General features: G+C 52.9%; 1 protein-coding gene across 3 annotated transcripts; it reads right to left on the bottom strand.

Annotated features, from left to right (window-relative positions):
• Nucleotides 1-403: 403 nt before the first annotated feature.
• On the bottom strand, nucleotides 404-12352 carry PUS1 (pseudouridine synthase 1). 3 transcript variants are annotated; one of them, XM_084762999.1, is made up of 6 exons: nucleotides 12234-12352; nucleotides 11503-11710; nucleotides 9332-9469; nucleotides 6481-6583; nucleotides 1116-1807; nucleotides 404-707 (listed from the first exon to the last, which is right to left on the bottom strand). In XM_084762999.1, exons 2-6 carry the CDS (start codon nucleotides 11698-11700, stop codon nucleotides 660-662), a joined length of 1179 nt encoding a protein of 392 aa, XP_084619125.1. In that variant the 5' UTR covers nucleotides 11701-11710; nucleotides 12234-12352; the 3' UTR covers nucleotides 404-659. The 3 variants fall into 3 exon arrangements, with proteins under 3 accessions (XP_084619125.1, XP_084619126.1, XP_084619124.1); XM_084763000.1 differs by lacking the exon at nucleotides 12234-12352 and adding an exon at nucleotides 12143-12161; XM_084762998.1 differs by lacking the exon at nucleotides 12234-12352 and adding an exon at nucleotides 11984-12136.
• Between the last annotated feature and the right edge of the window lie 8238 nt (nucleotides 12353-20590).

Raw genomic sequence — 20590 nt, 5'->3', positions numbered from 1 at the left:
TAAGATGGTCTTGCCTTGGCCTCCCAAATGCTGGGATTAAAGGCATGCACTACCATGCCCAGGGAGGGTTTTTTTTTTTTTAAACATTCCTTCTTTAGGGGGAGGGAGGAACCTGCTGAGGAGGAAGGTCAGGTGGTGCTTTCTCTGCCTGTGTGAGGTAGCAGGCCTTCATCCCAGCATCTGGCTCTCAAGTCTTTATTGGTAAAATCAAATGTTTGAGATTTTGTTAAAACCAACAGGCACCAACCAGTAGCAGTTGGGGGCATAGCATTAAACTCACCTATACCCACCACATGCCCTGTCAACCGCACCCCTGGGCTGACTCTCTGTGCTGTTCAGTTATCCTTAACACAGCAGTGTCCCACACATCTCACAACCAAAAATTAAAACAGGAAAAGAACAATTCACTAAGCAAAACATATTTAATAGGAAAAAAATCACTTCTTTGTTTAGAAAAGTGTCCTTTCATGCTAAAGTGTGTACACACAATGCATGGGCTGAAAGAGGCAGCTGATTCCTGGGATGAGAATTTAATATCCTGAGGTTATGAAGCCACAAGCTGGCCCCAGAGTTCCTGCCTCCGCTGTTCCTGTTCCGGGCGACAGGCAGGCGCAGAGCTTACAGCCTCAGCACTCACAGCAGCGGCAGCACCTACAGTCTCAGTCAGTGTCTCCGTCCCCTTCGCTGCCCTCCAAAGAACTGGGGACCTGTAGGAAAGGGGGGGGGGGACAGGAAAAGCACCGTGAGACCCACCATGTAGGTACTCCCACGTGTAGAGCATAGGGGAGAACAATGGGATTCTGGGAAGAGTGCCACGTGCTTGCACTGGAGGCACAGGGGCAGACTGCAGCCGAACGGCTGGCACAAGCAGCCGAGGCTGAGAGGTAAGCCGCCGCCGGCTGCTCAGGAGCTTCAGCCCGAGGCCAGCCCAGAGATCAACAAATGCCTCAGCAGGCAGCCAAGATCCCAGGGTGGGACAGGAGCAGGAGCTAGCCCAGTGACCACAGAACCCCTGTTCCCCGACGGGCTGTGTGATCTGGGGATCCTCTAGGGCTCCCTCAGCCTACCGAGCCCTAGTACGCGCACACTGTGCACACTCTAGACCCCGCCCCTACCTTGGCAGCCGTGCCAGCCGCTCCAAGCGCAGTGGCGCTGAAGTTGTGGATCTGCAGAGTGCTCAGCCACTGGGCCATGGACCGCTCGTCCCTCTCCGTGCTGACAATGGTGGGATAGATGTGCTGCTCTTTGAAAGCAGCCACCTTGCCCTCCTCCTGCGCCCAGTCCAGGGGCTCGTGCAGCCCGTCCCCGCCGAAGCGCTGATTGTACTTCTCGAAGTGCACCCTCTCCAGGACGAGGCCCAGCCCGGGGGCCTTGGGCACGTCCACCTTCTCCTCGCCCCAGCTGCGCTCCAGCACGCTCTCAGGGGCGTAGCCCTTCACGATGGCCACCGCCAGGCCCACCATCTTCCGGATCTGGTGCATCATGAAGCTCTGGCCCTTCACCGTGATCACAGCGAACTCCAGGCCCTCGCGCACGAAGGGCTCCCCGCAGTGCATGTCCAGGATGTAGCGGCGTGCGCTGGCCTCTCTCGGCCCCTTCTGCGAGGTAAAGTTGTGGAAGTTGTGGGTGCCTTTGTAGCAGGCCAGAAGCCGGTTGACCTGCTGCAGGGTCTCCGCGCTCAGGCGGTAGCTCTCATCCTGCGCGTCCCGGTCCTTGTGGGCAAAGGCAAAGGTGGGCAGCATGTAGCAGTAGGTCCTGGCGTCACACTTGTTCTTGGAGTTGAACCCGCCTGTGACCCTCTTCAACCCTAGGAGCAGCATATGAGAAACGCAGGTGAGCAGCAACTGTTCCAAGGTAGGACACCCAGACAGCACCTCTTGCCCAGGACAGGCACCCAGGTCTGGTTCTGAACTTAGAATCCACACAGTGCTGACGCTCAAAATGAAACAAACCCAAACGACAAAAGCCTAAGGGTCGCTGAGACTGGAGTTTGCAGACCCACCAAGCCCAGGTTAAGACTCTGCAGTGCAGCCTTTGACCAGGCCTTCTGTCGTGAGCCGTCAGAAGGCGGTAACTGGGACCTACAATGTTAAGTCTTTGTACAGACACTGCAGCAGATTTCAACAGGAAAATGCGAACTACTGTGCAAAACTGGAGGTTCTCACCACCAGCTGACAGCTACTGGGTAAAGAGTCGATTTCCTTTGGGTATTCAGTCCCAGAGATGCTCCCACACCCAGGGCTCCAGGAGATGCTCCCACACCCAGGGCTCCAGGAGATGCTCCCACACCCAGGGCTCCAGGAGATGCTCCCACACCCAGGGCTCCAGGAGATGCTCCCACACCCGGGGCTCCAGGAGATGCCCCCACACCCACCCAGGGCTCCAGGAGATGCTCCCACACCCAGGGCTCCAGGAGATGCTCCCACACCCAGGGCTCCAGGAGATGCTCCCACACCCAGGGCTCCAGGAGATGCCCCCACACCCAGGGCTCCAGGAGATGCCCCCACACCCAGGGCTCCAGGAGATGCTCCCACACCCAGGGCTCCAGGAGATGCTCCCACACCCAGGGCTCCAGGAGATGCTCCCACACCCAGGGCTCCAGGAGATGCCCCCACACCCAGGGCTCCAGGAGATGCTCCCACACCCACCCAGGGCTCCAGGAGATGCTCCCACACCCGGGGCTCCAGGAGATGCTCCCACACCCAGGGCTCCAGGAGATGCTCCCACACCCAGGGCTCCAGGAGATGCTCCCACACCCAGGGCTCCAGGAGATGCTCCCACACCCGGGGCTCCAGGAGATGCTCCCACACCCACCCAGGGCTCCAGGAGATGCTCCCACACCCGGGGCTCCAGGAGATGCTCCCACACCCAGGGCTCCAGGAGATGCTCCCACACCCAGGGCTCCAGGAGATGCTCCCACACCCAGGGCTCCAGGAGATGCTCCCACACCCAGGGCTCCAAGAGATGCTCCCACACCCACCCAGGGCTCCAGGAGATGCTCCCACACCCACCCAGGGCTCCAGGAGATGCTCCCACACCCGGGGCTCCAGGAGATGCTCCCACACCCACCCAGGGCTCCAGGAGATGCTCCCACACCCAGGGCTCCAGGAGATGCTCCCACACCCAGGGCTCCAGGAGATGCTCCCACACCCAGGGCTCCAGGAGATGCTCCCACACCCGGGGCTCCAGGAGATGCTCCCACACCCACCCAGGGCTTCAGGAGATGCTCCCACACCCGGGGCTCCAGGAGATGCTCCCACACCCAGGGCTCCAGGAGATGCTCCCACACCCAGGGCTCCAGGAGATGCTCCCACACCCAGGGCTCCAGGAGATGCTCCCACACCCAGGGCTCCAGGAGATGCTCCCACACCCAGGGCTCCAGGAGATGCCCCCACACCCAGGGCTCCAGGAGATGCTCCCACACCCAGGGCTCCAGGAGATGCTCCCACACCCAGGGCTCCAGGAGATGCCCCCACACCCAGGGCTCCAGGAGATGCTCCCATACCCAGGGCTCCAGGAGATGCTCCCACACCCAGGGCTCCAGGAGATGCTCCCACACCCGGGGCTCCAGGAGATGCTCCCACACCCACCCAGGGCTCCAGGAGATGCTCCCATACCCACCCAGGGCTCCAGGAGATGCCCCCACACCCAGGGCTCCAGGAGATGCCCCCACACCCACCCAGGGCTCCAGGAGATGCTCCCACACCCAGGGCTCCAGGAGATGCCCCCACACCCACCCAGGGCTCCAGGAGATGCTCCCACACCCAGGGCTCCAGGAGATGCTCCCACACCCGGGGCTCCAGGAGATGCTCCCACACCCAGGGCTCCAGGAGATGCTTCCACACCCACCCAGGGCTCCAGGAGATGCTCCCATACCCACCCAGGGCTCCAGGAGATGCCCCCACACCCAGGGCTCCAGGAGATGCCCCCACACCCACCCAGGGCTCCAGGAGATGCTCCCACACCCAGGGCTCCAGGAGATGCCCCCACACCCACCCAGGGCTCCAGGAGATGCTCCCACACCCAGGGCTCCAGGAGATGCTCCCACACCCGGGGCTCCAGGAGATGCTCCCACACCCAGGGCTCCAGGAGATGCTTCCACACCCACCCAGGGCTCCAGGAGATGCTCCCACACCCAGGGCTCCAGGAGATGCTTCCACACCCACCCAGGGCTCCAGGAGGCGCTCCCACACCCTTGCACATACAGTAGCACTAAGTCAGAGAAAGACTGCTAGAGAAGAGAGAAGAGAATGGGAGGAGACTTTGATCACCTTATATACATGTTTAAAAGTCTTAAAAAAAAAAAAAAGCATGCCCTTCGTAGTGGTGCATATCTTTAATCCCAAGCACTGGGGAGGCCGAGGCAAGCCTGGTCTACATAATGAGTTCCAGGATAGTCCAGGTACATACTGAAACTCTGTTTCAAAAAAAAAAAAAAAACAACCCGAGCCAGGTATGGTGGCGCACACCTTTAGTCCTAGCACTCAGGAGGCAGAAATTTCTGTGATTTCGAGGCCAGCCCGGTCTATAGAGTGAGTCCAGCACAGCCAAGACCACAAGCTGTCTTGAAAAACCAAAACAAACCAAGAAAACCTAAAACCAACACCAAACAATCAGTTCCACTCAGGAAATTCATTAAATATTGGCATGAATGGCTCATCAAAGGTGAGCAAAAGCGACAGCTGCAGTTTACACTGGGAACATCCAAGATGAAACTGGCCTCATCGGTAAAAAAAAAAAAAAACCACTAAACCAAATAAAAGTGCACTCTATGGGTCATGCACGGCGGTGCACACATGATCCAGCATTTGAGTTGTGACGAGAAGACCACAGGATCATGGACAGCGAGGAGGTAATAGCAAGGCCATCTCTGTTCGGGTATTTAGATTTTTATTTTATTTTTCAGACAGTTTTTCTCTGTGGCCCCAGATGGACAAGAACTCACTGTTCTCACCATAATCCAACAAGGCTGCCTTCTTTTTCTTTTTTAAAGAAGTGGGCTAGGGAATATAGCCCAGTGACAAAAAAGTGTTGTAATCCCAACACTCAGGAGGCAGAGAGCTCTGTGAGTTCAGGGCCAGCCTTGTCTACACAGCAGAGTTCCAGACCAGCCAGGACAACATAATGAGACCTTGTCTGAGATGGGGGAAGAGGGGGATCAAGGGAACAAAAGAGAGGGAAAAAAAACTTGACTAGTGTGTACAAGCCCTAGCATTGCCAACCAAAATAAATTACTTAATTATAAAAAGGGTTTTGGTTTTGGGGTTTTTTTTAGCCAGGCTTGGTGGCACACACCTGTCATCCCAGCACTCTGTGAGACAGAGGCATGTGGTTCTCTGTGAGTTCAAGGCCAGCCAAGCCTGGTCTACAAAGTGAGCCCAGGACAGCCTAGACTACACAGAGAAACCTTGTCTTGGAAACAAACAAACAAACAAGGTTTTTAAAGCCAGGTGAGGTGGCGCACTCTTTAATCCCAGCACTCAGAAGCAGAAACAAGCAGATCTCTGTAAATTCAAGGCCAGCCTGTCTACATAATGAGTTTCAGGTAAGACAAGGTTATACAAAAAGACCCTGTCTCCAAACACAAAGTAAGTTTAAAAGAAGTCAAAGGGTGCTTGGAACAATCATAAGGCTCTAGGTTCTAAAAATTCATTTGGCTGGGCGGTGGTGGCGCACGCCTTTAATCCCAGCACTCGGGAGGCAGAGGCGGGCGGATTGCTGTGAGTTCAAGGCCAGCCTGGTCTACAAAGTGAGTCCAGGGCAGCCAAGGCTACACAGAGAAACCCTGTCTTGAAAAACCAAAAACAAAAACAATAAATAAATAAATAAAATAAATAAATAAAAATTCATTTGCCAGTCCTGTTTTTTGTTTTGTTTTTTAAAGATTTATTTATTTATTATGTACAGTGTTTTGCCTGCATGTACACCTGCAGGCCAGAAGAGGGCACCAGATCTCATTATAGAGCCACCATGTGGTTGCTGGGAATTGAACTCAGGACCTCTAGAAGAGCAGGCAGTGTTCTTAACCTCTTAGCCATCTCTCCAGCCCCTGCCAGTCCCATTATAAAAGAGCATCTCGGCCGGGGGTGCTGGTGTACACCTTTAATCCCAGCACTCGGGAGGGGAGAGGCAGGCAGACTGCTGTGAGTTCGAAGCCAGCCTGGTCTACAAAGTGAGTCTAGGACAGCCAAGGCTACACAGAGAGACCCTGTCTTGAAAAACAAAAGAAAGGAGCATCTCTGGCCCCACTTTGACTATCTGCCTGTTCCCAACTATCGCGAGAAAAGTGCCCACAGATTATCAGAGCAGTAGGGCCGAAGGCCCTGGAGCTGTTCTCTCAACTAGCCAGTCCTGAGGGAGCAACACTGGACACTCACAGCCTCCCACCACCTGCTGCGCCCCTGCTTGGCCGGGGATGGCAAGGCCAGCACGGCCCGAGTCCACATGAGGCCGCTCGGGGACTTGCACAGAGCAGCTTACCCAGAATCCGAATGTGGGAGGGAAGGTGGCTGTTGATCTTGTCCAGAATGTCATCAATGAGCCACACCTTTAGGGACACTACCTGCCCAGCTGCAGACACGCCCTGCAAAGAACAGAGCAGAGAGGAGAGGTGGGCGAGGGGTCCTGTCCTCTGGTCCTGAGGCAGAAGAGGCAGCCAACACTGCAGCTCAGCAAGCACAGGCAGTGGAGGCAGCATCTTCCCTGCTGTGTTCGTGTTCGTTTGGGGTGCTTTTGGGGGTGGGTCTCCTTATGGAACCCCGGTCCGCCTGGAACTCACTATACACACCAAGCTGACCTTATAATCGTAACAACCCTCCACAGCCCCTCCTCCCATGCCGGGAAGACAAGTGCGCACAAGTAGACCCAGAGTTCCGCTTCTCCTTGGCTTTAAGACAGAGTCCTGCTGTAGCCAAGGCTGGCCTTTAACTCTTGCCTAAGCTATCTTCAAACCCGGAGTCCTGGCCTGGAGAGGTGGCTCAGGGGCTGGAGAGATGGCTCAGAGGTTAAGAACACTGTCTGTTCTTCCAGAGGTCCTGAGTTCAATTCCCAGCAACCACCTGGTGGCTCACAACCATCTATAATGAGATCTGATGCCCTCTTCTGGCCTGCAGGTGTATATATATATCTTTAAAAAACAATAAAACAAAACCAGGAGTCCTTCTGCCTCAGCCTCCCAACATCTGGGACACCTGCACCACCATGCCTGGCTATGCTATCAAATACTTAAGTGCTTTTAAGCCCTCTCACCCTGACCTGTGTGCAGCAGGGACCCTCAGAGGCCAACACAATCATAAAGGCCTACCTATCCAGGCCTAGGGAATGTGCCTCTCAAGATGTGCCCCAAGTGCCAGCCTCAACCAGAAACTGAATCCAGGAGGGACACCCATGCCAATCAGAGACAGTGGGACGCTGGGCCATCGGTCACATGCAGCCTCTTCTGTGGAATGAGCCATATTGCCCGTGGCAACCTGCTTACCATGTGTGCAGACAAGGTAGTCAAAGACGTCTCACCTGGCTGGAGAGGTGCCTGAGCAGGTGATGACCCTTGCTCAGGCCTGACGACCTGGTCCCTGAACCCGGGGTAGAACTACTCAAAGCTGTCTTCTGACTTCCACACGTGCACACTCATACTCACACACACAATAATAACGACGACAGTAATTAACAGTAATAATGTGTCCTAGTGCCCACACAGAGAGTGGAGACAGGTCCCCCTGGTAAGGGTCATGCTGTCTGTATGTTGCAGTGAGCGCATTTTGGCTGTACAGACAAATGATGCAGACTGCTAGAATTATTCTAGCCTTACCTAGCTCTAAGTCACAAGTACATATAGGGGGAAGAAGCAGCGAATGTGCCGGCAAAAGCAGACAGAGGTCCCCAAAGGCCATGGGAAGGAACAGAGTAACCCAGAGGCTGGGGACACTGGGACAAACTGCTGCACTGCAGGCCACTGCTTCTCCTGGAGCTAGAACTTCCATCACTGTTAAGACCTGCCTTGTGCCAGGCAGTAGTGATGCGCGCCTTTAATCCCAGCACTCAGGAGGCAGAGGCAGGTGGATTGTTGTGAGTTCCAGGACAGCGAAGGCTACCCTGTCTTTTTTTGGGGGGGGGGGGGTAGGGAGGTTTGGGTTTTTGGGTTTTTTTTTCAAGACAGGGTCTCTCTGTGTTATCCTTGGCTGTCCTGGTCTCACTTTGTAGACCAGGCTGGCCTCGAACTCATAGCAATCTGCCTACCTCTGCCTCCAGGATTAAAGGTGTGCACCACCATACCTGGCTGAGAAACCCTGTCTTGGGGGAGAAAAAAAAAAAGACCTGCCTTGCTTAGAACCAAAGTGATTTCTGTTAGTCCTTTGCCCTGCACCAGTGACATTGCAGACCACTGCTGTCTGTCCTGGGTGTCAGGGTTTTATCTGCATTTAAATGTCTATGTAAGGGTGCCAGCGCCCATGGAACTGGAGTCACAGACAGTCATGAGCTGCCATGTAGGTCCTGGGAATTGAACCTGGGACCTCTGGAAGGGCAGCCAGTGCTCTTAACCACTAAGCCATCTCTCCAGCCCCTTTTTCGAGGCAAGGTTTCTCTGTGTAGCCCTGGCTGTCCTGGAACTTACTCTGTAGACCAGGCTGGCCTCAAACTCAAGAGATCCACCTGCTTATATTAATTTTTATATTTAATTATGTGTACAGGTGTCCAAAAATGCCAGCAGCATTGGATCCCCTGCAGGTGGAGGTACCAGCCACCTGATGGGGGTGCTAGGAACCAAACTCTAGTCCTCTGAAAGAATGGTAAATGTTATTAACTGCTGAATCCTCCATTTTCTCAGATTTAAAAAAAAAAAAAAATCACACAGAGAGACCCTGTCTCGAAAAACAAAAAAACAAAAACAAAACAAAAAAAAAAAAAAATCAAAACCAAAATGAAGGGAAAAAAATCTGCCTATCTAAACAAAACAAGTGCAGTCACCCTCACGTTGTTGAGGACTGCTGTTCGTGGCTGTAAGGCAAAGTCTTGGCCACTGCTGCTGCCTTTGGCCTGGGACAGAGCTATCCAAGGGAAGCAGAGGCCAGTGAAGACAGGTCTTGTGCAGCTCACCTTTGTCACCTGCGCTCCTGGCCCTCCACCCAGCACCATGTGTCCTTTCTCCCAAGTACTGGGCTGGCAGACAAGCACCACCAACCCGGCCAACCAGTGCACAGACCCCAAACCATGTCCTTACTATCAAAATTGCTATGGTGACTCAGCAGGCATGACCCCTTGATGGGATCCCTTCTGACAGGCAGGCCCAGAGGCCACGGGACAGCGGCAAGTGCAGGGAAGCGGGGACACAGACCTTGTCTGTGCGAGCACATCGCTGGAAGGACATCTTCCTCATATCGGTGCCGTGGTTTTCAGGGATACAACCTGCCCGGACCAGGGCAGACACCAAGTCGTCTTCAATGGTCCTGAACTGGGAGGACCCCAGATTCCTCTAAAGGAAAAAAAAAGGGAGGAGATGAGCTGTTGGGATGTGTGCTTGGCAAGAAGCTAAGCTTCACCTCGGGATCCAGCTCCGAGGCTGCACCTCTTAGTCTACCCTACCCATGGCTCCATGGTGGTTGTGGCTCTACAAGCTCAGACACATAAACATCCAACCCATGCTCAGAAGAGACCGGATCCACAGCTCCTCAAACCTTCCCAAGGGAAGCAGGCCGGCGGACACCTCCACCAAGTTCCCTGGATGAGAAAGTCTTTTTAGCCGGGTGTGGTGGCGCAAGCCTTTAATCTCTGCACTTGGGAGGCAGAGGCAGGCGATCGCTGTGAGTTCGAGGCCAGCCTGGTCTATAGAGAGAGTTCAGGACAGCTAGGGTGACACAGAGAAACCTTGTCCCCAGCGGGGGGAAAAGTGACCACAACATTTACTCACCACTGGAGCCTGGCACCTTTGGGGAAACTGAGGCAAACAGGGTCTTACTGGGAAAACACAACATTTTTTTTTAAGGTTTTTTGAGACAAAGTTTCTCTGTGTAACAGTCCTGGCTTTCCCAGACTCACTTTGTAGACTAGGCTGGCCTCAAACTCACAGAGATCCGCCTGCCTCTGCCTCCCGAGTGCTGGAGTTAAAGGTGTGCGCGCCTGGCTAGCCTATGATTTTTTTAATTAATTAATTAATTAATTAATTTTATTAAGTATACAGTACTCTGCCTGCATGTACATCTGCAGGCCAGAGCAGGGCATCATATCACATTATAGATGGCTGTGAGCCGCCATGTGGTTGCTGGGAATTGAATTCAGGACCTCTGGAAGAACAGACAGTGCTCTTAACCTCTGAGCCATCTCTCCAGCCCTAGCCTATGATTTTTTTTTTTTGGTTTTTCAAGACAAGGTCTCTCTGTGTAGCCTTGGCTGTCCTGGACTCACTTTGTATACCAGGCTGGCCTCGAACTCACAGCGATCCACCTGCCTCTGCCTCCCGAGTGCTGGGATTAAAGGCGTGCGCCACCACGCCCGGCCTCCTAGCCTATGATTTTTTAAAAGAACGTAACTTGTGTCACTGTTATCATCCGTTCTAATCACTATCATGCCTGGCCAGACATTATTTTTTTGGAGCCGTAGTTTTGGTTGGACACATCACAGGAATGAACTCCATCCTGTGGATCAAGGTCACAGCTTTAAAAGTGGAAAAAAGGGACCAGAAAGATGACTCAGTGTTTAAAAGCACAGCTGCTCTTCTTTCAGCACCTAAATGGCAGCTCATGGCTGCCTGTCACTCCAGTCCCAGAGGATCCTACAAACTCTTCTGGTATCTCAGGGCACTGCATGCACACGGTACACAGACATGTATGCAAAGCGCCCATACACACAAAATAAAAATCAAGGTTAAAGTTTTTTTTTTTTTTTTTTTTTTTTGGTTTTGGTTTTTCGAGACAGGGTTTCTCTTTGTAGCCTTGACTATCCTAGACTCGCTTTGTAGACCAGGCTGGCCTCGAACTCACAGCGATCCGCCTGCCTCTGCCTCCCGAGTGCTGGGATTAAAGGCGTGCGCCACCACGCCCGGCTTAAAGTTTTTTTTTTTAAAGAAAAATTAGAAATGGAAACAATGTTAACAGCGGTGATGCCAGGAAGGAACAAGATTCTACCCACACTGGTCAGGGACCCCTTTCATAAGAGTGTCAAGTTAGCGACAACCCGGGTGGCAGCTTGCCCCCTAACGCTCTTCAGCTGCGTTCCGCTGGCCCTCAGGATGCTGGACAGGTGGCGCCCACCAGCGCTCTGCTCCCCACTCTCCGCACCAGTAAACCTGCCCATGTCACACAGTTTCACCCTAATGACGGAGACCCGCTGCTCCCAGGGTCCCGTGTGAATGATCCAGAGTTGTCCTAACCACAGTAGGAGAAAAACCACCCAAGTCTCTCATACGCAGGACTCTGCTTTTGCTGTTTCCCGGGATGGGCCTTGCTCTGAGTGGCATCAGGGACCCAAGGGCTGACTCAGGTAGCTGTCCTAGGCGCAGTCCCTCCTCACCTGCATGCCGTGGTAGCCCTTGCCCGAGTAGGCCATGAGCAGCACAATTTTGCGCTTTGGCAGCTTGCGTGGAGGCTCTTCATCCTCGCCGCCCTTGACCCTCTTGGGAGGATGCTCCGTCTCCTCCCAGACCCAGCCACCTCGGACCTTCCTGTCTTGGTGTGAAGCCAGCGCTGGTGGCACCTTGTTTCCAGCCATAGGGGGCAGGCTGAGAAAAACAGGCATGAGTGACCGAGGTGGTAAAGGGTACCAAAACGGAACCTGGTGGGAGGACTTCGCTCTGCCTGCCTCAGCGGTCTCCGAAGACCTTGCCTGATGGCAAACCGGTCAGGCTCATCAATGACAGCTCGGGGTGGGGGGGTGGAGTTTGAGGCAGAGCCGGGCACAGGCAGGCGACGGAAGCCAGACACAAGTGAGCAAAGTAGGGGCAGGCAGCTCGGGGCGGGAGTGGGGACTCTGCAGCCGGTCGCGGGGTCTTTACCCGGGCACGCGCGGGCCTGGGCGCGCCGTCCACCGTCCCCAGGCTCTCAGCAGTGCGGCCCACGGGCGGGGGAAGCCCATGCCGGCCCCCGGCACCCCTGATCCCAGGCTGGCCTGTGACCCCCCCCCCGCAGCCCTCGCCCCCGCACCCCAAACACACACAGGCACACACACAGGTCCTAGGGACCGCGCAGCCTGCGCACGCGAGCGCGCGCGCGCGGAGGGAGAAATGCCCCGCCGGACCCACTCACGGCGCTGCGGGCCCCCGAAGCCGACCACGTGGACGAAGGCGGAAGCGGGCAGGCGCTGGAAGGCGGCCGGAGGCGGACAAAAGTCTTTCTGGGACGCGCCTAGCGGGGTGGACCCAGTGGGTGGGGCTTCCCAGCCGGGATCCAAACCGGTCTAGACGTAGCTCTCCGGAAAAGCGAAAGGCTCCGTGGCACTGTGTCATTAAATGTGGACGTCAGGGATGTTCCAGGGAGACGTTTAGCAGGTAATAACTGCTGACGCCCAGGTAACTCCAGCATTGACTCAGTGGTACAGGGTGGGCCCTTGCCTGGCCCGGGGCACCAACCCTGGCATTGGGAGGTCACTGCTGCTCTTGCAGTTCTGGCTTTGCGGTGTGTAAGCCAGCAAGCGTCCCAGCATTTGTTTCCAGAAGTTGCTCCACTTGCCGGACACTGATGTGCTTAATGACATGAGACCATCTCGCTATGTAGCCCTGACTGACTGGCCTCGAACTCACTATACATAAGAGCCTGCCTCCCACATGCTGGGATTAAAGGTGTGTACCACCTAGGCCTGGCTGGTGGCATAGACCTTTAATCCTAGCACTCGGAGGCAGACAAGCAAGTGGATCTCTGTGATCTGTGAGTTCGAGGCCAGCCTAGTCTACATAAGTGAGCATAGGACACAGGGCTCTGTTACACAGAGAAACCCTGTCTTGAAAAAACAAACAGAGCCGGGCGTGGTGGCGCACGCCTTTAATCCCAGCACTCGGGAGGCAGAGGCGGGCGGATCGCTGTGAGTTCGAGGCCAGCCTGGTCTACAAAGTGAGTCCAGGACAGCCAAGGCTACACAGAGAAACCCTGTCTCGAAAAACCAAACCAACCAACCAAACAAACAAAATACCCTTGCCCCAAAGGTGTATACCACTTTACCCAACTCCTGCCTCAAACTTTCAGCAACCCCCCTGCCTCAGCCTCACAAGTGCTGGGGTCACTCTTATTTTTCTTACACAGCCACCTTGATTCTTGGACAAGCAGCCGCTGGTGGTGCATAAGATGCAGTTCCTTCTCTGTGACTTCATGCCCCATTTGCAGGCTGTCGTGTTCACCCTGAGTGTTCTCACCCTCAATATGCACCCTTTGTCACTCTCCCAGAGACGAAGTTTGGCCCATCTCTGCTGCTGTCCTTGCAGCTGTCCTTCTACACCCATCTGGCTGATCCAGGGCACTTTCCTCCTCACTAGACATCCAAAGCCACACACAGCCAGGCTGGGGGTCTACATGGAGAAACCCTATCTGGCCGGGGGTCTACACAGAGAAATCCTGTCTCGAAAATAAAAATAAATAAACAAACCCCAGCACTCCGGAGGCGGAGGCAGGCGGATAGCTGTGAGTTCCAGGCTAGCCTGGTCTACAAAGAGAGTTCCAGGACAGCCAAGGTGACACAGAGACTTGGGGGACACGTGAACACTGCTTGAAATGGCACAGTGAGCTGCCTCAGACCCTGCTCCTCCTTACACAAAGAGAGGCAGGGGCAGCACCGTGGAGTCTACAGGAGAGACCACAGGGATGCCTCCTAATAGAAAGTGGTAGAAATAAAGCCAGAGGAGCCAGTGGCCTTATGGGTGGTGGGAAGGACTTCCCTGTGACTCCTACTTAAGTGGGAGCCCACTGGGCTTTGTGGGGCACGGGAGGTCGGGGGACCTATGCTGTAGACTTCCAGATAGTTCTCGCTTGCCCTGGTTCCACGTATTGAGGGAGGACCCTCACAGAAAGCCCTTCCCTGCACTTGGCACCCCAGTGTCTCTTCACACACCTTGCTACAAAAAGCCTTGCTTCTCTGATGTTTCGGTGCAGCCTCACCCGTTGATAAGAGCGAGCTGTGGAGGCACGGAGTAGGGGCACGGAGGTCTTTGTGCCCACAAAGAAGCACGAGCAGAGCTGGAATGTTAAACACACACAGTTGCTCCTCCAAGGGAAAGAATGCAAAACCTGTCTTCTGCCCAGAAGCCTGGGTGACCTTTGTGTTATGTGTGGCTGGAGACTTTTCGGGCACTGGACTCTCCTCCAGAATCTTAATCATAGATCTGTGGGGTTTTTTGTTTTGTTTTGTTTTGGGGGGGCAGGTGTTTTTATTGCTTTAGATTTATTTATTACTATTACAATATTCTGTCTGCATGTGTGCCTACACGCCAGAAGAGGGCACCAGATCTTTTTGTAGATGGCTGTGAACCACCATGCGGGTGCTGGGAATTGAACTCAGGACCTTTGGAAGAGCCGCCCTTACCCTCTGAGTCATCTCTCCAGCCCTCACTTTATTGTTATTGTTGCTGTTATTTTCAAGACAGGGTTTCTGTGGGTTTTTTGTTTGTTTTGTTTGTTTTTAAGCCCTAGTTATCCTGTACTTGCTTTGTAGACCAGGCTCGCCTCAGACTCACAGAGATCTACCTGCCTCTGCCTCCCAAGTGCTGGGATCAAAGGCATGTGCCACCATTTCCCGGCTATCTTTATGGACTTTACAAAGACTTTTCAATGAAGCCATGTCCAATCTATCATCAGTTTGTTTTGTTCAAGGAGACTTATGTATTCTTTGTTGTAGAGGAATTTTAATTCAGAAGATGGCTGCTCTGGCAAGAGATCATATCCAAAAACCTTCTAGGTCTGTGTGATCCAGCTGAGACACAGCTTTAATCCCAGGAGATAGAGGCAAGCAGATCTGAGTTCAAGGACAGCCTAGTATAGAGCAAGTTTCCAGTAAAGAAAAGCTTAAGGTCCAGGCGTGGCCATGCACGCTTTTAACACCAGCACTTAGGAGACAGAGGCAGGCGGATCTCTGAGATCTAGTCAGGTCTGTTCTGTTCAGGCAGTTTGGTCGAGTCAGTGAGTTGAGAGACAGTGCAGTGGAGCTGAGTTCATGGTAGCTCAGTTCATGGAATTCAGAGGCAGTTTTACTGAGAGAGTTTTACAGAGAGAACAAGCAAGAGAATAAGAAGCATCCAAAAGATTAGAACAGCTTGCTAGAGTTGGTTTGAGGCCAAACAGAGCTAATTCAGTGAGAAACTGAGAGAAGCCAGTTTGAACCAGTCAGCTTGGAGAGGGGTTTGAGCCAGAACATCTGAGTTGAACCAGCCGGCCAGAGTTCAGGAAGAGCTGGAAAGGGTGAGCTTACTCAGCAGTAAGTCTCAGAGGATGAAAATACTTTAGGCCTAGATTAGATTATATGGAAGCTGGAAGCTTCCAGAACTAGGCCCTAGGTTAGCAGAAAGAGGCAGTAAGCCTCTGAGAAGAGAATTTTGTTGCTGTTTTGTTTTTCAAGACAGGGTTTCTCTGTGGAGCCCTGGCTGTCCTGGACTTACTTTGTAGACCACGCTGGCCTCACAACTCACAGAGTTCTACCTGCCACTGCCTCTGAATGCTTGGATTAAAGGTGTGTGGCCACTACCCACCACCCCCAGCTTTGAGGCAGCCAGGTCCACTCTAGGACTCCACTATGCTAGTACCGACCCCAGGGTGAACCTGGAAGCTCAGTGCTCTGCTGGTGAAATCCCAGGGTCAGGGAGGGGCCTCAGTAGCAGGCCCAGGGTTCCTCCTATGTTGTCACACCACCCACCACAGAACCCTGAAGGATGATGGGGGCAGGGTTAGGTCCCGAAGCTATCAGGCGCTTAGAAAGCAGATAGATTCATTCACCCTGACAGGTCAGATGGCAGCTGTGTCACATAACCCAGGTGCTTGCCATCTCATTGTATGTGGGACTGACTAGATTTGCCCGGTTCTCCGCAGGCCATCAGGGTTGCCCTGGGTGACTGCAGGGGTTAGAAGAAAGAGCAGACAGCACGGCGCCCTGCTCTGTGACGGTGGCACATCACTGTTCATGTATCCTGGCTTGTCTGCGTGTGTGGTGCAGGCGTCTTGTTAGTACTGGGGAGGTCAGGGCAGGGCAATCAAGAGTTCAAGGCCAGCAAGGACGATCTCACCAGATCCTGTGTCAAAATAAAAGCAAAGGGCTGGAGAGATGGGTGATGGGTTATCTCCGCCTAGGAAACAAGCCAATGGAAGCCAGATTGAAAGTATAAAAAGGGGGAGGGGGCTGGAGAGATGGCTCAGTGATTAAGAGCACTGCCTGCTCTTCCAAAGGACCTGGGTTCAATTCCCAGCACCCACATGGCAGCTCACAACTGTCTGTAACTCCAAGATCTGACACCCTCACACCAACACACATAAATTAAAATTTGAATAAAATATTTTTTAAAAAAGAAAGTATAAAAAGGGTGGGTTTATTTGGGAACTGAGGCTCCTGGGGGAGCTCAGCAGCCTCAGGAGACAAGGGCAGAAGTCCCACTTCTCCTGTTGGGCGGGGCCTTTAAGGACTGCAGGTAAAGGAAGATAGTGTGTCTGCCACCTGTTGGGCTTAGAGAGCTGGTGGCACCAAGTGAGAAGATTGGGGCAGTCCTCAGGAATGGCAGCAATGTGGAGGCTTTCCTTCAAGGGGGCAGGGTTAGAGATAGGAATGGGATTTACTGGACCATGTGGGGGAGGGGAAGTCAACTGGAGATGCCACCTGGACAGTGAGTACTGCTGCTCAGTCACAAGCACCAGAGTTCAGATCTCAGCAGGCACACAGGATCATTAAAAAATATCTAACTTTGGGGCTGGAGAGACGGCTCAGTGGTTAAGAGCGCCGCCTGCTCTTCCAGAGGTCCTGAGTTCAATTCCCAGCAACCACATGGTGGATCACAACCATCTATAATGTGATCTGGTGCCCTCTTCTATGGATAAAGTACTCATATACAATAAATAAAAAAATTTCAAAAAAAAAAATCTAACTTGGCCTGGTGTCGTGGTGCCCACCTTTAATCCCAGCATTTGGGAGGCTGTGAGTTTGAGGCCAGCCTGGTCTCCAAAGTGAGTCCAGGACAGCCAGGGCTACACAGAGAAACCCTGTCTCAAAAAACCAAAACCAAACCAAACCAAAGACATCTAACTTTCGTACGGAGGGATCTAGCAACATTTCCTGGCCTCTGTGGGTGTTTGAACGTAAGTGCAAACACAGACAAACATACACAAAGTAAATTACGTCTAGGGATAGCGCCCAATAATGGAGCACTTGCCTAGCACATGTGAGGTCCTCAGTCAACTCTAGCACCACAGCCTAACAAAACAAAGAGCCCACAAAGATGCTAACAAGAGGTACCACTGCAGAGCCAGGCAGATCTCTGTAAGTTAGAGGCCAGCCTGGTCTATAAAGTGAATAGGACAGCCAGGGCTACACAGAGGAACCCTGTCTCGAAAAACAAAAACAAAAAAGAAAGAAAAGAAAAAAGAAAAAGGGACCATTGCAGGATAAATGGGGGCTCTTTGTGTTTCTCTTGTAAACCTAAAACTGCCCCAGGCATGGTGACACAAACCTGCATTCCCCACACTGGGCAGGCTGTGGCAGGTTCAAAGCCAACCTTAGCTGTATAGCTATCTGGCCACCTGAAACAAGGTCTCAGAAGGGCATAAAGATACAAACATCTATTAATGCCCACAGGTTCCATGAGCATGTGATGTCTTGGCATTGGCTATTTGTATGGGCGAGCCACCCCCCTGCTAGGTAGGGGACATTCTTGGCATTGGCTATTCATACGGGCGGGCCACCCCCATTGCTAGGTAGGGGACATCCTTGGCACTGGCTATTCGTATGGGCGGGCCACCCCCCTGCTAGGTAGGGGACATCCTTGGCATTGACTATTCGTATGGGCGGGCCACCCCCATTGCTAGGTAGGGGACATCCTTGGTTATTTGTATGGGCAGGCTAACCCCCCTGCTAGGTAGGGGACATTCTTGGCATTGGCTATTCATACGGGCGGGCCATCCCCCTGCTAGGTAGGGGACATCCTGGCCTCTCTGGTTCAACCCATCAACATCCTCACTCCACATTCCACCCCCTCTGGAACTTTTTGTTTTGTTTTTCGGACAGGGTTTCCCTCCTCTGGAACTTTTTTGGTTTTTCGAAACAGTTTCTCTGTGTAGCCTTGGCTGTCCTGGACTCTGTAGACCAGGCTGTCCTCGAACTCACAGCGATCCGCCTGCCTCTGCCTCCCAAGTGCTGGGATTAAAGGCGTGTGCCACCACGCCTGGCTATCTCTAGTACTTTTTTGGGGGGGATGGAGTATGATTTATTATGTAGTGTTCTGCCTGCGTGTATACCTGCACACCAGAAGAGGGCACCAGTTCTAATTATAGAGGGTTGTGAGCCACCATGTGGTTGCTGGGAATTGAACTCAGGACCTTTGGAAAAGCAAACAGTGCTCTTAACCTCTGAGCCATCGCTCCAGCCCCTCCTCTGAAACTCTTAATGGACTTTCATTTTCACTATTGTGGTTGGCCTTTCTAGTGACCTAATAACTTTCCTGGCTGTCCTGGCCTCACTTAGTAGACCAGGCTGGCCTCGAATTCACAGATATCTACCTGCCTCTGCCTCCCAAAGGTGTGAACTTATTCCTTTTTTTTTTTTTAAGATTTATTTATTACATATACAGTTTTGTGCTTGCATGTACACCTGCACACCAGAAGAGGGCACCAGATCTCATGATAGATGGTTGTGAGCCACCATGTGGTTGCTGGGAATTGAACTCTGGACTTTTGAAAGTGTTCTTAACCTCTGAGCCATCTCTCTAGCCCAATAACTTACTCTTTTTTTTTTTTCTTCCGTTTTTCGAGACAGGGTCTCTCTGTGTTAGCCTTGGCTGTCCTGGACTCACTTTGTAGACCAGGCTGGCCTCGAACTCACAGTGATCTACCCGCTTCTGCCTCCCGAGTGCTGGGATTAAAGGCATGCGCCACCACGCCCGGCCCCAATAACTTATTCTTATCCTGTGAAGATAATACAGACTTTAAGATGCAAGCCTGACAATCGGATGCTTGCTTTGCAATAGAAAAACCCAATGTCTGAGCAGGCAAAGAGAACCAGGGGCAGATCAAGTGGAACAAACCTAGTTTTCTGTGGAAAAGAGTGTGTATGTAGCAGAGACAGAAGAGACTGAGGCAGTGAGACGTCTATGCTCCCAGCACCTAAAGGTAGTTCAGCTACCTTTAGATATATAGGATGTCTAAAGCCTGCGTGGTGGCGCACGCCTTTAATCCCAACACTTGGGAGGCAGAGGCAGGCAGATCTGTGAGTTCAAGGCCAGCCTGGTCTACAAGTCCAGGGGGGGCACAAGGGATCTGAACAAACGGCCAACAGGTTACATCAGATGGGAAACTGCACCCAAAACCACACTTGCTTGTAGTCGATGTAAACATGTTTTAGTTTTGATCCCAAGTGTGGGATGTGAGAGAGCGTGTTTGTCTGCTAGAAAGGGGACTGCCTCGTGCGGAGGCGTGATCTTTGCTGCAGAACATCCAGAACAGACTGTGGGAGGACATCAAAGTGCATCGCTTGGCCGTCCACCGCTTTGCTTCAAGACACTCCTAGAGAAGTGCTCCAGGGAACGCTGCTGCAGCTGTGGTTGCTGTTGCTGAATTTCTGGTTTGCTGTTTAACGGGTCATCTGGAATCCTAAGAGTGGAATTGCTCCCAGGAACTGAGTCTCAAACAGTCTACCTCCCCTGTCCCTGTTAACCTTCTCTCTCTCCTATCTAGGGTAGGTGGGTTGGAAGGGAGGGAGAGGCATTAAAGAACCCAAAATAAAGTAAGATTCTTAAAGAGCAAAGTCTACACTTGCTAGTAAGTTTATAATTAAAAACAAAAACAAAAACAAAAACCTGCAAGCCAGGTGTAATGGAGTGTGACCACAGTCCCAGCTACTCCTAAGCCTGAGGAAGGTGCATGTCACCACTTCATAAGCAACCAGAAACATGTGCCTCACAAACCCTTCAATCTGGTGCATCTCCAAATGAACCAAAAGCTCCTCAGAGAGCCTGAAGAATTGCCCCACCCTCCCTGGATCCTCACCTGGCCAGGCGGGAACCCGTTTTTTCCTGGGATATACAGGAACTCCACTCAGTTATCCCTGGGTTTGCTTCCAAAGTTAAGCAGCCCAGCAGCAGCACTGGGAAGCCCCTGGAGCCCCAGATTGCCTGGCTGAGGACACAGGCAATCTGCAAAGATGGACCTGGAGGACCGTGGCCCGCCAGGATGAACACTGACAGCACATCAATAATTCCAAAGTTTATTTTTTTTTTTAAACTTATATGACACAGTGAAACGCAAAAGGGGTGGAGGACTCACAAAATTCATCTTAAAATTGACAGGCTGAGCACTGCTTCAGGGAGCAGGTTTTGCTCATGCCACACACAGCCAGCCACACACACAGACACACACAGCCAGCCAGGAGCCATTTGGGACCAGGTGGTGGGTGAGGACCCCTGCACCAGCCTCCCTGGTGGCTCTGGATT

Source organism: Acomys minous (assembly GCF_964271855.1).
Source record: "Acomys minous genome assembly, chromosome: 16".
Classification (NCBI taxonomy): Eukaryota; Metazoa; Chordata; class Mammalia; order Rodentia; family Muridae; genus Acomys; species Acomys minous.
Note: the sequence above shows the minus strand (reverse complement) of the source record. Positions and strands in the feature narration are given on the sequence as shown.

Bases quoted from the DNA above. Each gene is read 5' to 3' on its own strand.
- PUS1 (XM_084762998.1), bottom strand. From the start codon at position 12,063: ATGGGCTTCCCCCGCCCGTGGGCCGCACTGCTGAGAGCCTGGGGACGG. The intron at 9,470-11,502 runs GTGAGGAGGGAC...TTTTTCCTTTAG, and splicing joins AGGGCTACCACGGCATGCAG to AGGAATCTGGGGTCCTCCCA. The intron at 1,808-6,480 runs GTAAGCTGCTCT...TGCTGCTCCTAG, and splicing joins CTCCCACATTCGGATTCTGG to GGTTGAAGAGGGTCACAGGC.